The 16,162-nt window shown below is 42.0% G+C and overlaps 1 protein-coding gene across 1 annotated transcript in view; it reads right to left on the bottom strand.

The window, feature by feature from the left end:
• The window catches only part of DENND11 (DENN domain containing 11), a 56,016-nt gene extending 40,634 nt beyond the window's left edge, over window positions 1-15,382 (bottom strand). Inside the window, exon 1 of the mRNA XM_072652548.1 lies at window positions 15,066-15,382. Within this exon, the coding sequence (XP_072508649.1) occupies window positions 15,066-15,381 (316 nt within the window). The 5' untranslated portion in view covers window position 15,382. The remainder of the gene's footprint in view (window positions 1-15,065) is intronic.
• Window positions 15,383-16,162: the final 780 nt, after the last annotated feature.

The following is a 16,162-nucleotide window of genomic DNA, read 5'->3' as shown; positions in this document are numbered from 1 at the left end:
ACTACCACCACCACCACAACCAACCTCCATAGAACCTTAAGAGTTGGAAGGGAACTCGGGGGTCGCCTACTCCAACACTTACCCCAACAATAATTCCCCCACCCCCTCACCCTTCATCATATCCAACAGCCCCTGAAGGGAAGACCTCGAGTGAGGAAGAACCAACTGCCCTCAGAAACAGCCCAGTCCACTTCTGGACAGTGCTAACTCAGTGGTTGTCATGGTACAGTGCTAGAACCTCCCAGAAGAGCTCTATCCACTGTGCCACCTAGCTGCCCTAAGGGCCTCAATAATTTTTAAACATGTAAAGTCATCCTGAGACCAAAATGTTTGGCATTGGTCACATCTAGAAAATATATCCCAATCTGCACTGGCATCTATCACCTCTCTATGACTGACACAGACCACGCCTCCCCATATTGTCCGGGAATAATTTGAGTTTGTCAAATACTTTGCTAAAATCTAGACAAACTATGTATAAAGTGGTCCCCTTTTCTATCAATCTAGTAAACCTATCAACAAAGGAAATTAAATTAGCCTGGTGTTCCTGTTGAAATCACACTGGCTCTTTGTAAACACAACCTAATTTTCTAGATGTTCAACTAATCATCCCTTTAATAAGGTTCTAGAATTTTGCCAGGAATCAAAGTCAAGTTCTCTGGCCTTTAATTTGTAGATTCTAGCGTTTTTTTTTTTAATTTATCTTCCTCCAATCCTGCAGCAGCTCCCCTATGCTTCAGTGTCTCCGAGATCACTGGCAGTAGCTCAGCAATGATATTTGCCAGTACTTTCAGTACCCTGGGACTTAGGACTGGGACTGTTTACATCAATGCCTTAAGAACAGCTAGGTGCTCTCTTACTAGTTCAAGGTTAAGTACTCCTTGTTTATGTGGGGGCTCAGCTCCTCATTAGTCACTTTTATTCTGCCCTTTCCAATGCAAGGATCATTTTCCTTGGCAGAGAAACAATAGGCAAACTAAGAATTGAACGTTCCGTCCTGTTTGCCATCCATGATCATGCTCCTAACCACATCAAGCAGCGGTCCTGTCTCTTCTTTGCTCTTCCTCAACCCCCAAGGATAAATTTTTTAAGTCTTTTTTTTCCTGTCTTTAATTTTATCTATTAGCCCTGGCTCATTCCAACTTTCAGACACTATGATTACCCAACCATGCCACTTTTGCATTCACCTTTTGTCAAAATCTAAGTTGGTCAATGATTTTCCTGAGCATCCATAGTGTTCTCTTTAGACAACTCCCCCTCATCTGCATTGTGGGAGTTAGATCTCTCCCTGTATTTTATTCTAGAGATCTTCCCACCCCTCCTGACATTTCCTGTAGAATTTTAATCTATGGGACTCTACTTTTCCTTTCTCTGAAATCTTTGAGGTCCTATCTCCCAAAATCTGAGGGTCATATCATGGCTTTCCTCTCTTCTATCACCAATTCTAGGATTGAAGGCTACTTTCCCCCCAACCAAAGTTCTCATCACTTACATCCCAGGAACCAGTTCCTTCTTGTTGGTGACAATCAAATGGAAATTTCCCTTGTTGATTATGCTACCTTTTAAAAGATGAAACACCACCAAGATAAGTCAACCTTATTAGTTGCTCTGGTTTTGGAAAATATAGAGTTCCTGAGGGTGTCTAGGTATTCGACTATCTGGTCCAACCCTCTTATTTTACACATGAAGAAACTGAGACTCAGAGTAATTACTCAAATGTACACAAGTTATAGACTACTGACACAGTGGATACAGCACCAGCCCTATAGTCAGCAAGACCTGAGTTCAAATCCAGCCACAGACACTTACTAGCCATATGACCCTGGACAAGTCCCTTAGCCTTGTTTGCCTCAGTTCCTCTTCAGTAAAATGACCTGGAAAAGGAAATGACAAACATTCTAGTATCTTTGCCATGAAAACCCCAGTTGGGGTCATGGAGAGTCAGACATGACTGAAACAACAACAACACAAGTGACAAGTGTCTGAGCCATGATTTAAAACCAGACTTCCTGACTCCAAATAAAATGCTTTTATTCCTATATCCTTTTTCTAGGTGTTTTACAACATACTTTGATGACAACATTTATTATTTCAGATGTTACTGATGATATTCACCCAAATGTCCCCCTCCACACTTCCCCTCTGGTTGCTAAACATATATTAATTATAATATATAAATTAAAAATAAAAATCATAATTAGAACTAATAGTGCAATATAAAGTAATCTCTACTATCAGATAACTGTATTTATGTATAGCATTAGTCTGTTTTCCACCCATTTTCTGCCATTTACTTGTCCTGTTAATTTTGAATAAGGTATATACCCTTTGGAAGCCATATTACAGTCAATGATCCCGGCCCACCAAGTGTCCTTAATACTTAAGAGATCAAATTTGCTTATGTTAGAATCTGTGCTTATTAACCGCACTATGTGCTTTTGTGTATGGCCATCTGAGGCCAAGAGTATTGCTGCTGGCTTCCTTTAATTTTTGTCTCCCACACATTTCAGAGTTTCTCTTTTGTTATTTTTCTTTCTACAAAGTAACTACTCTGTATCATGTCTAGCTTAGTGGATATCCACAGCTCTACTTCTTTCCTTTTCAGTTTAAAGCCCCTTTGATTGGGTTTCTAAATCTCAAGGCAGATAAATACTTGTCTGCCGCTAATCCCTGACCAGGAATCTATCACTCCCCATATTCCAAGCAACTCTCAGTTCCCTACTGAGCCGAGAAGCAGCTACTCTAGAAAGTCTTAAAATTGTACTGACTAGGCAAGTGAATTCCTTTATTCTCTCATTCTACACAAAATACATTCCAAACTTCCTTCTGGGAAGGCCAGAAGCAAACAAGCAAGCAGGGTTGCTGAATTTATTATATAAAAAGAAAAGTCATTTGTACATAGAAAGTGTTTTATCTGTGTGTGTATAGAATTATGTATGTATGCATGTATGTATATTATATACATATATATTCCTCTTTTCAACTGTATGTATATATTTAATAAGCACAGGATTTTTAAAAGGGAAAGAGAAAACCCTAATAAAACCCTTTCTTCCTCAAGCTTCTAAGCGTATCTCAGCCAAGAATCAGGTTCTCTACTTTACTGAGAAGAACGAAGATATCCAACTTTCTTCTTTCCCATTTAAAAAAAAGGGAAAAAGTACCTTTTTCCCTTTCCTTCTCATCTTAAAAATGAAGTGTTACTCCTCCTTGCCAAAGCCAAAACATAAGACTAAGAAGATGTGTAGAAGAAACAATGTTCAACTGAGTCAGGAGACTGGTTCAAATTCTAGCTCTGATACTAGCAGCTATTGACCTCCAAGGAATGACATTATAGATTCAAAGGTGTTGAGTGAAAGATGATCCAGTAAGGTCAGAAGAAGAGACAAGTTATGGTGATGGGTGACTCCCTACTGCAGGTCATGTGGTTGTTATTTAGGGATGAGGCCAATAGTAAAGGGCTATCTTCCTGGAGCACATATCTAGGGCATGACGAGAACCTACCAAAACTTGTCAAACTGGATCAATTCTGGCAATTTGTGTGGGTACAAATTACAAAACCAGAAAGAACCTAGGAAGCCTTGCCAAAAATTATGAAGCTTTTGGCAAGGAACTGAATACCTTGGGGACATGGGTGCTCATCAGAGGCAGAATATTCAAAAAGAGAAAGAGGAGATCTGGAAAGTGAGTTGCTGGTTAAGAAAATGATGTATGAGAATGAGAATTGGATTTCTGGGACACTGGTCTATGTAAGAAAAACAATTTTTCGTAGGCAAAGATGAAATATGCACCTTAGAAACTGGTAGAAGTATATTTGCCTAAAATCTAACAAACACAATCAAAAAGGGAGGCAATGAGACATAATGGACTCTATACCAAGTTAAAGACCGTAACTATAATATAGGAAAAACGACAACAGACATACCATAAATTCATAGATCTTATTCAAGTGAGGAGCCAATATTCCCAATTTACTTATGGTAACACCCTTTAATCATGTACTCTTTTTGACCTTACCTTGGTAAACACTGTGAAATGTTGGTCTAAATCTAGTATCTGCCATACTATTTTCCAGTTTTCCCAGAAGTTTTTGTCAAATAGTGAGTTCTTATCCCAGAAGCTAGAGTCTTTGGGTTTTATTAAAACCTATCATCTCAATAAACTAGAAAACAAAAGTAAAAAAAAAAACTCCAAAAAATCCCTTCATCTCAGATGTCTCTACACACAAATATAGGTAACATTTTGTAAATAAGCCAGAGCAAGATGCACTAGAAATTCTAATATTTGTATAAAGGGAAAAAAAGGAAAGTCTGACTTCCTGGATCTCACTGAGTCCTGGTGGAGTGAGACCTATCAATGGAAGGTTTTAGAGATGTATACCTTACTCAAAGGTAAGTAGTGATAGTAGAATAGCATGTCACTCATGTGAGGAAATTCAGAAACCATGAGTAGAATGGTGAGGTACATTCATGCATTTGGATGAAGAAATAAATGGCAGCAGAAACAAAAATGATATTGTCATCACAGGACAATACAAACCACCTGCACAGGTAGAAGAAATGAAATGAGGAGTCTGAGAAAGGGACCATAAGCCTAGCATGATATACGGTAGTGATGGGAATTTCCATTATCCATACACCTGCTGGAACTCTTTACGAAAGGAAAAGGAGTGAAAAAATTACCAACTTTTCTTAATGCTAATTTCATTTGTGAAAAGGTAAGAGTAACAAACAAGGGGAAAAGTCAATTCTGGATCCGATTTGTACCAACTAGGAGGAATCACTTGTTAGGGTGGACATAATGATCACTTCATCTTAGAATTTGTTAAACAGTAGAAGAGGAAAACTAAGAATTGCCTGACATCCAGACCTACAGGCAATGGGTACAACTCATGAGAGGGCAAATGTAAAGAAAAAACTTCCTTTTCTTGCTGTAAGGAAAACCTTCATAACAATTAAAGCAGAATTCCAAAGTAGAATGAACTGCTTCAGAAGGTCTTCAAGCAAAATCTGAATAACCATGTCAGAAACACTGTAGAGGACACTCTTGCTCCAACTGATGTAGGACTAAATGGCTTCCTAAGTCCCTTCCAACGCTGAGATTCTGTAGTTGTGCAACACTGGCTGCTAGGTGGCGCCACAGTGCCAAGAGTGCCAACCTGGAGTCAAGACTCATCTTCCTGAGTTCAAATGTGGCCTCACACACATATTAGCTGTGAGATCCTGGGCAAGTCATTTCATGCTGTTGGCCTCAGTTTCTTCATCTGTAAAAAGACCTGGAGAAGGAAATGGCAAACCACTCCGGTATCTTTGCCACGAAAACCTCAAATGGAGTCACAAAGAATAAGACACAACTGAAACAGCTGAGCAAAGTCCTATGTAAATGTGTTATCAATATTCCTACTGACTCCCAGTCTTTCTCCTATATTTCATCCTTGACACCCTTGCTAAAGTAATCTTTCAAATACACAGATAAGATTGCCTGCTGAGTAAAATGATGATTTTTGAGGTGACCACGACCGGGTCTTTTACACTGCAGCTTTCACCTTGCTTTTCAAGCTTATTTCACAGCCCTCCTCTTCCCGCCCCCCTTCCCTGCCCACTTCAAACTTCTTTGATTTCACTCTTCCTGGCTCCTGCCTCAAGGACTTTGCACACACCAATCTCTCAGACTGGAATAACCTCTCTGCCTCCTAGCATCTTTCCCCTCCTTTTAGGCTCAGTAGCTACCTCCAAGCATCCTTCTCGGATCACCCCAATAAACAGATCTCTATTTTACCTCTGCCTTGCACTTAATCTTTTTCTAATTTGCATCAGATTCACCTGCATACGTGTTCACTCCAGGCTCCTTCCCAGAGCATCATTTCCCTGAGGACCCAGACCTTGTAGTTTTCTCTCACAGTGCACAGATGTTTGTTCAAATGAAAAAGAAGCCCCAGACATCAAAAAGAAGCAGTAACACCTCAAAGAAAACTGTTCTCCCCAAGCTTGCTCAGCTGTCTATACTCTCATTTTCATTTCTGTGCCAAAGGTATCACCTGAGGCAAATTCTACATACAGGTGTGCACACTGCCTGTGGACTGCTCAAGTCAAAAAATGTAACAATGTCAACCTACAGAGGAGCAGAGCCAGCATGGATTTGCTTGAGCTCTCCCCCAAACCCCTCCAAATACCTGTAAAAATGACTCTAAACAAATTCTAGAGCAGCAGAATAAACAAAATGACAGAGTGAAACAAATTTCCAGCCCAAGACAACCTGAAAGGTTGACAGGAAAGGTCTATTGCACCAGGCTGAGAGAAGAGTACAATCCAACACAAAACACACCAACACAGATCGAGTCCCAGCAAACCCAGAGCAGGCCTCAGGGGACTGAATCACTAGCAGCTGTGGTGGTTTCCAGACTTCTCAACACACAAATGCCAAAGACAACTTAGAGGTTCAATAGAAAAGGTCTGCTGGACCTATGTGAAAGAGAAGTGCTCTCAGTCCACAGACAGTGGGGAGATCTAGCGACTGATCAAAGGGGGTATTGCAGGGATCTCTTTGATAGAACTGAGGCAGGATTCTCTTGCTTTGCCTGCTTGGATCTGGGTCCCAGTCCTGGAGAGAGGAGGAATGCTGATATGGCACAGCTTGTGGAGGTGGTGGAGGACAGGGAATCCTCCTTACAGTTCCAAGGCAGAAAGGAGTGCTTGTGGTCACTCACAGAACAGAGTACAAGTCAGGAGAAAAATAAACACCCCTCTTTTAATCATACCACCTAGGAAGAACTGAAAATTTACAGGTTTCTGGAACTATTTCTGAAACCAACTGGACAAAACACCTGAAGCTTGGGATAATACACTCTCCACTGTGGAACCAGAGCCCTGCCTTGGCAAAGAGTTAAAAAGTCAAGTAATTGGCTGGAAAAACAAACAAATAGCAGAGGGAAAAAAACTCAGACTATAGATCTTACTTTAGTGACAAAGAAGATCAAAACATACAACCAGAAGAAGACAAAAAAGTCAATGCTCCTACATCAAAAGTCTTTAAGAAAAATATAAATTGGTCTCAGGTCATGGAAGAGCTCAAAAAGATTTTGAAAATCAAGTAAGAGAATTAGAGAAAAAATTGGGAAAAGAAATGAGAATGATGCTTTAAGAAAATCTTGAAAAATGAGTCGTTTGCTAATGAAGACCCCCAAAAATAGTGAAGAAAGTAACACCTTAAAAATAGCCTAACCCAACCCAAAATGTAACAAAAAAAATAAATACCAAAAAGAAAAATAGGATGGGTCTACGTGGTAGAAAGCCTTAAATCTCAGGCAAAGAAGTTTGTCCTTATTTAGCAAGCAACAGGGAACCATTGACTTGAGAAGAGCAGGGTGTGGCCAGCAGTGTTCCTGTGCAGCTGCTTCCTTAGTGGTTTCACTTAAGGTTTAGCTAATTGAGGTAGGGTTTTCCTGAGGAGGTCACTTCACCTAAATGTCTCTAAAAATGGAGTTAAGAAATTAATCATTAGGACCACTTCACAAAAATGCTTCATAACTGTTGAGTACTATGTAAATGTTAATTGCTGTCCTGCAGTCAGGTTATCCTACCTCCAAAAGCACAAGAAAATGTGTACGGCTCCGGATCTAGCTATGCTTGACTCCAGTCAGAATGGAGGTTAACCTTGACCACAAACAGCATGAACTGCACCATGCTTTCTCTCAAGAGATCAGATAAATCAACAGAAAAATTGTCCTTACAATGCCTAGAAGCATTCATTTTGGCCATTTCCTCTGAAAAGCTTCCTTAGTAGGTTTTCATGGTCGAAAACTAGTAAGTAAATATGGCTTGGCCTAATATTGTTGTGAAGAGAATATAGTCACTAAAGCATCCTAATGGCCATGTTATTTCTTTTGAGTCCCAGTGTACTGTCCCTACTCTTTTTTAATGTTTCACTGATACTTTCTTTTATATCAATGTTGCTCTCCCACCCCTTTTCTGTTGTAACAAGTGAGGATCTTAGTGAAAAATAAATCACCACATTGACTGTGAAAAAAAAAAAGACTAACCCAAATGACAAAAAAGATCCAAAAAGCCAATGAGGAAAAGAATGCCTTAAAAAGCAGAATTGGTCAAATGGAAAAGGTGGTCCAAAAGCTCAGTGAAGAAAATCATTCCTTCAAAATTAGAATACAATAAATGGAAGCTAATGACTCTATGAGAAATCAAGAAATTATAAAACAAAACCAAAAGAATGAAAATAGAAGACAATGTGAAATATCTCATTGGAAGAACAACTGACTTGGAAAATAGATCCAAGAGAGATTGTTTAAAAATTATTGGTCTACCTGAAAACCAGGATCAAAAAAGGGCCTAGACATCATCTTTCAAGAAATTATCAAGGAAAATTGCCCTGATATTCTAGAACCAGAGGGTAAAATAGAAATGGAAAGAATCCACCAATCACCTCCTGAAAGAGATCCCAAAAGGAAAACTCCTAGGAATATTACAGCCAAATTACAGGGTTCCCAGGTCAAGGAGAAAATATTGCAAAACAGCCAGAAAAAAAACAATTCAAGTATTGTAAAAACTACAATCAGGGTAACACAGGATTTAGCAGCTTCTATATTAAGGGACTGGAGGGCTTGAAATATGATATTCTGGAGGTCAAAGAAGGCAGGATTAAAAGCAAGAATCACCTACCCAACAAATTATAATCTTTCAGGGGAAAAAAATGGACATTCAATGAGATACAGAACTTTCAAGCATTTTTGATGAAAAAGACCAGAGCCGAACAGAAAATTTAACTTTCAAATATAAGACTCAAGAAAAGCATGAAAAGGTAAATAGGAAAGAGAAATCATAAGGAACTTATTAAAGTTGATCTGTTTAATTCCAACATGGAAAGATGATATTTGTGAAACCTTTCTCAGTATTAGGGTAGTTGGAGGGAAAACATACATATATACATAGATATCTATATATGTAGATATAGATATCTATGTATATATATATATGTAGGCAAAGGGCACAGGATGTCTTGAATATGAAGGGTTGATATCTAAAAAATAAAATTAAGGGGTGAGAGAGAAGAATGTACTGGGAGAAGGAGAAAGGGAGAGGTAGAATGGGGGTAAATTATCTCACATAAAAGAGGCAAGAAAAAGCTTCTACAGTGGAGGGAAAGGGTAGATGTGAGAGGGAATGCATGAACCTTACTCTCATCGGATCTGGCTTAAGGAGGAAATAACATACACATTCAATTGAGTATAGAATTCTATCTTACCCTACAGGAAAGTAGGAGGAAAAGGGGATAATAGAGGAGGGGAAATGATAAAAGGGAGGGCAGATTGGGGGAGGGGGTAATCAGAAGCAAACACTTTTGAGGAGGGACAGGATGAAAAGAGAGAATAGAATAAAGAGGGCGTGGGGTAGGATGGAGGAAAATAGAGTTAAGTCTTTCATAACATGACTATTACAGAAGTGTTTTGCATGACTACACATGTGTAACCTATATTGAATTAATTGGCTTCTCAATGAGGGTATGTAGGAAGAGAGGAAGGGAGAGAATTTGGAACTCAGTTTTTAAAAGGATGTTAAAAGTTGATTTTACATGCAACTGGGAAATAAGATATACAGGCAATGAGGTATAGAATCTATCTTGTCCTACAGGAAAATGGAAGGGGAAGGAGAGGAGGGGGTGGGTGATGAAAGGGAGGGTAGATTGGGGGAAGTGGTAAACAGAATGCATGCTGTTTTAGGGTAGGGAGAGGGAAGAAATGGACAGAAAATTTGGAACTCAAAATCTTGTGGAAATGAATGTTGAAAACAATAAATTAATTAATAAAAAAAATTTTTAATGCTAACCTAGGGCTAATGAACATCAGCAAAATGTTTCCTCAGAAGATGGAACACTTACAGGGTGAAAAAAAAATCACCTCTTAGGGGCATTTCTTCCATTTTGTCTCCTACATTTTTATATCTGCCCTAAAGTATTTGGGGACACAGTGCTGTGGCCCATAATAATAGCTTGAGAGAACAGAAGAGCTACTTCCTACCAAAAAAAGGGAAGAAACAGAGGTAGATAATGTCCTTTATCAAGACTGTCTCTCCTCTCACGCCACCTTCCTCCTATCTGAGCCAATGACAGAGAACAGCTTTGATAAAAAAAGGAACTTGGGATAAATTGACCCATACCACCATTTCTGTTCCTGATGTACACTATCACTGAACATTATCCATTAACATTACAGGAACCAATCTCTTAGAAGAGATTTTTTTTCTTTTCTAGACATACAAGTATACTGTCACCTCTCTCCCTCCATCCCCCAAGATAGTCCATCTCACTTGACACTCACTAGCTGTGTGACCCTGGGCAAGTCACTTAACCCCAATTGCCTCATCCTGGTCATCTCCAGTCATCCTGATGAATATCTGGTCACTGGATTCAGATGGCTCTGGAGGACAAGTGAGGCTGGTGACCTGCACAACCCTCCCTCACTCAAAACAAAGTCAAGTGCAAGTCATGTCATCATTTCTCTGATGGCATGGTCTTCTTCAGTAATGAAGGACGAACACACACACACACACACACACACACACACACACACACACCCCTCTCAAACCCAACTTTTCTTAACTGGGAAATAATTGGGGACAGATGGGCACCACCTTCTTTTTGGTCCTGGTCTTTTCTGTTCACCAAGGGCTACTGGGTCAGGGTAGCTTTCCCTTCCTCTACAAGATCAATGGTGCTCTAAGCATAAGTAGTGTTTGTAAAATGTGTTTAGCACCACAAATGGAAAGATACAGTTAGTGTATAAATTCACTCACTGCACAAACCTTTAATAAATTCAAATGGGCTAAAGAGTACCCCTTCTAAAAAAAAAGTCTAAAGGAGGATTTCTTATCCTTTCTCTCGCCACTCTTGGCCACCCCTTTTTCTCCCAGTACCTCTAAGACTCTATCCAGGAACAGCAGAATTTTGTGCTCAAGTCTATTAGTGGGTAGGCATGAAGAATTTTCCTTTTGAAAAGTATCCATTTTAATCTAGAATTGATGATACAACTATTTCTAGTTCTCTGGCTAGTTTTGTCCAGGACAGCTCTTAGTCCTTAAACAAAAGGCTCTTCCTACCAACAGGAACCAACATCTCTTAGAGATCCTTAATGCCCACTTCCCAATTAGGTGGAGCTGAAAGATAATAATCCCATCTTTTAAAGTCTTTCCCCAAAAGGTAAAGGATATGTTTATCCTATCCTTGCATATAATAGGTGCTCATCTGCCATGCAGATAATCACTTTACATGCATAATCTCCTTTGAGCCTAACAATCATCAACAGGAGGTCTAAGTAGTTGTACCACTATAGAAGAAAAAACTGAGGTTCATAATAGATAAGTAACTTGCCCAAGGGTTACACAACAAATAAGTAGCTTTGTAAGAATTTGAACTCGGGACTTGAAATCCTTTCTCTTTCTACTAGTACACCAAGTAGCAACTCAGCAATTAAGTTGAGTGGCCATCACACTAGTTCGAGATCTTTGGATTAAGGATATACATTCTCAGTTTCAACCTAGAAACATTCCGATCAACCAAGCACTGTACTACACGCTGGAGACATGATGATAACAGTGAAGTGGAAAAACAAAATTTTTCAATTAAAAAACTCTGTATTGCCCTAAAAAAACAGAGTTTATGACCTGGCTAGGAGAGATAACCTGTGTGCACTGTAGCAACAGAAACCTGATCTGTGATTTCACTAGCAAAGAGAGTTCTCAGATGAAAAAAAAAAAAACAACTACCTTTTCCAATTCAGGTTTATACCTTCTCTGGAATTTAAAGTCTTAAATTACTGAGGCACTAAGAGATTAAGTGGCTTCCCAGAGAAAGCATGTGGCCAGGACAAATCCACATCTTAAATCCACATCTTCTGGGTTCCCAGGCCAGCTCTCTATTCATTTACAATGTAACTCTGCCTCTAAACATAAGGTAATTTGATGGGACAAGAGAGCCATCAGTAAAGACTTCAATTGGCCTGTGAACTGACCCTTGAAGGAAATGAAGGATTTTAGGAGGCAGAGTAGAGCAGGAAGGGCATTTCAGGCATGGAAGAAAACCAATGGAGAGCTACAAGTGTGTTGGGTTTGGAAAACAGTAAGTCTAATTTGGTCTAATGGACCATAGTTTTCATCAACAAGAGGAACTTCTATTCTGGAAGGTTTAAAATGCCAAAATTGTTTATACTTTATCCTTGAAATAATAGAGACACTGCTAATTGAGTGGGAGACTGACATGATCAGAGTTTTCCTTTATTGAAGTCACTTTGATAGTCGTGTGCAGAATGGATTGGACAAGGAAGACTTGAAGTGAGAGGGGATGAATGAAGGTAGGAGCTATATGAATGGAAAAAAGGAGATGGATGCAACAGACTTGGAGTAATGGGGTACTGACTCTGAGAACCTCCTTGAATCTTTGGGCAGTCTCTTAGGGCCCATAAGCTTTTCATTATCACAGTGCCCAAGTCTCTTTTGTACTCCCCATCCTTGATCCTATCAAAATCCCATTCCCCAGACTGCCAGCCACTCCCATCAAGATCCTCCCTAGATTCAATTTGTATTCACCCCAGGGTCCTGGCCATTCCTATCAATTCCTCTGGACATTCCAGGTTGACCGCCCCTATCAACACCAACCCTGGGGCCCCAGACTACTTGGTGGCACCAGGATTCTTCGCTCAGTCTTTTTCTGTATTTAAGTTCCATCTAGCCTCCATGAAGGCGCTCAGATTCAATCCAGCTCAGACTCTGTCTAGCTGAGATTCTATCTGGCCCCCTTGTGAATACAGGCATTACAAATGCTTAGGCTCCTTAAGAGTAAACCCAGAAAGGCTAATCTTTAATAAACTTTGTTTTTCTTTGACTTTAAGAAGGCTTGAGTCGAATTTATTCAAGCAGGATCTGGCATGTTGGTATTTCAGGGTCCCCAGCACCCCACAAACCTCAACAGGAGGTGGAAAAATGACAAGATTTGTCATCTGAACAGATATGCTGCAGTGACTGAGAAAAGGAAAAAAGGGTAATACACCAAACTTGAAACTGGGGTAACTAAGTGTAACCGGAATAACTCCTGTGTCCCACAGGGCTCTGTCCTGGGGATGTTTCTCTTTTCCATAGGTGATCTCATAAGCTTCTAGGGGTTTAATGACCATCTCTATGCTGATGGTTCTCAAATCTACCTATCCTGCCCTAAACTCTCTGCTGACCTATGATCTCCAATATCCAAATGCCTTTCAGACATCTTGAATTGACTGTCCAGTACACATCTTCAACTCAACATGTCTAAAAGGGAACTCACTATCTTTTATCTAAACCTTTCTCTCCCTCCTAACTTCCCTATTGCTAAAGACGGCAACACCATCATCCTCTTAGTTCTTCCATCTCATAACCTAAGCGTCAATCCCAACTCCTCACTATCTCTCACCCATTATGCTGCTAAGGACTATCCAACGTCACCTTTGCAACATTTCTCAAATATGCCTGCTTCTCTGCTCTGCCACTGCAATCACTCTGGTGTACACCTTCATCACCTCACTCCGACTTACTCTAATAAGCCTGTGGGCAGGTCTCTCTGTTTTAAATCTTTCCACTATCCATTCTTCCTCCATTCAGTCACCGAAGTGATTTTCCTAAAGATCAGACCCCAAGGTATCATCACTACTCAAACTGTAGTAGCTCACTATTACCTTAAGTATCACATCAGCTCTTTGGCTTTCAAAGCCCTTCATAACCTGGTCCTTTCCTACCTTTTCCATTTTCTTACACTTTACTCTCCTCAACATGTACTCTTCCATCCAGTGACACTGGTCTCATTTCGATTTCATGAACAAAACACCATTTTTTTTCCAGCTGTCCCCTTCCTTTCTGAAATGCTCTCCCTTCTCATCTTACTAAATTCTAACTAAAATCCCACTGCTCCTGGCATCCTTTAAGTTCCTGCTAACATCCCATCTTCTACAGGAAGACTTTCACAATCTCTCTTTAATCTACTGCCTTCCCTCTGTCAATTATTTCCTATTTTCCCTGCAAATAGTTTGTATATTTGCTTGCTTGTCATCTCCTCAATTAGATTGTGAGCTCCTTAAGACCAGGGACCATCTTTTGCATCATTTTGTATCCCCAGAGCTTAACCAAGTGCCTGGCACACAGTAGATGCTTAATAAATGTTTACTGACTAACTGGAAGGGTAGTGCTCTCAAGAAAAATAACGAAATTTAAAGAATATGTGGATAAGAGAAGGGGAAGGATAATGAGTTGTTTGATTTATGTTATGTTTGACATGCCCAGGAGAAATCAATACTCACTATGTCAGTACTCCATGAAATACATAAAGACACACAGTCGTTCTAAAAAAATTCTTCCTCCCTTCTCCCCCCACTCCCAATAGCCTAGAAGAGGCTTATTTAAAGAGGTTTCAAACTTAATCTCTTTACTCTGCTTCTAACTTCAGGAGATCCTGAGATCAAAGAAAACTGCACTTAGCCACTGGGACAGAAGATACCTAATGGCACATTTCAAGAGAAGGTAGTTAGAGGAATTCTCTTGGCACAGAGGAGGGGAACTCCTCCAGTCAGGTCCGTCCAGGATAAATGAGGTAGAGCGAGCACCGCTAGGTGGGGATGGGTTGTGGGCACAGCTGGGCTTGAGGACCTGCTAGGAAGCCAGGGGCTGGGAATCTGTAAAGTCAATGGAAAGGTTACTGCAACCCCATGCTGGGGAAGTCCCCTGAAGAGCGAGCTGGCCGCACACACCCACCCACCTCGCCCCCCAGCCGGAGGTGGGCGTGCTCCCCGCTCAGGTAAGGGGGGAAGCCCGCTGCCAGACCCGGACTCAGGGGCTTGAGATGTCAGACTCCGCAGCCCGCGGGGCCAGAAATCCCCGGGACAGTGGCCCAGGACAGAACTCCCTCGGCTCCCAACGGGGGCCCTGCGGGGCTGGGGTGCAGGTGTGTGGTGCGATGCGCGCGCAGCGAAGCCTCTTCCCCCCGGCCCCCCATTCAGCCGCCAGGCCGACAGCCCAGGTGGGCTCCGGCGGGGCTCTCACCCGTGCGCGGATCGAAAGTGACCACGAACACGGCCACCACTTGGTCCTCCTCCTCCTCCACAGGCAGACGGCCAGGCTGCCGCCGCAGCAGCTGCCCCGGACCGAACTCCGCCTCCGCCTCCTCCTCCTCCTCCTCCTTCTTCCCGGGTTCTGCAGCCCGCCGGGCCCCGGACGCAGGTCCGCTCCCCGGCCCCCCGCCGCCGCCCCCGGCGCCCCAGCCCCGGCCGCCGGCCTGGAGCTCGGGGGCCTGCGGCGGGGACACGGCCGGGCCCTCGGCCCAGCGCAGCAGCGGCGCCTCGTCTCCCTGCTCCACCATGGCGAAGCGAGGAGGAGCCGCGGGCGGGGCGAGGCGGGGGCGGGGGCGGGGGCAGGGGCGGGCTAGCGGGGATGCCCGGCCCGGCGGGAGGGACCCTCTCTGGCCTGGAGCCCTGGCCCCCGGCTCCCCTCCTCCTGCTCCTCTCCCTCCTCCTCTTCTTCCTCTCTCCCTCCTGCACTTCCTCCCCGCCAGCGCCCGCGGAGCTCACCTGCGCCCGGCTCCCCACCCAGCGGGCCACCCTCCCTCCTCCGGCCAGGTGCCTCTTTGCGGGCGAGCCCCGGAGGACGGGCACCCTTGCATTTTTGCGTTTGTTCCCCGACTGCGGCTGCTGGCCCATGTGCACCCAAACACACACGCGTGTATAGACTGGGTCCTGGAAATGCTGATGGGCGTTTGGGGGCATTGTGCGTACCATATACGTACTCGGGATATACACAGTGATACCCTGCAAGTCTGTATGCGATACATATGTTTTACTCATTTACATGTGATACATATAGTGTAATTGTGCATTATACTTAAATATAATATACATTTAAACATAAATACATTGCTTGATACCGTATACAAATTGTCTCAGCTATATACTTAAACACTGTGTGTCCATATATGGCTATGCCCTTATGGTATATGTATCTATGTATGCACAACATGTATTTATCTACATAAATACCATGCTTTCTTTGTTCAGAAGGTGTCGAAAATTCTAGGTGAGGAAAGTCCCACTATGATAGATCAACAATTGCTGTAACTTATTGCCCAGGGTCACAGAGGTTGGTCT

Source organism: Notamacropus eugenii, chromosome 3, assembly GCF_028372415.1.
Source record: "Notamacropus eugenii isolate mMacEug1 chromosome 3, mMacEug1.pri_v2, whole genome shotgun sequence".
Classification (NCBI taxonomy): domain Eukaryota; kingdom Metazoa; phylum Chordata; class Mammalia; order Diprotodontia; family Macropodidae; genus Notamacropus; species Notamacropus eugenii.
The sequence above is the reverse complement of the archived record's forward strand: the minus strand, read 5'-3'. Positions and strand labels throughout refer to the sequence as shown.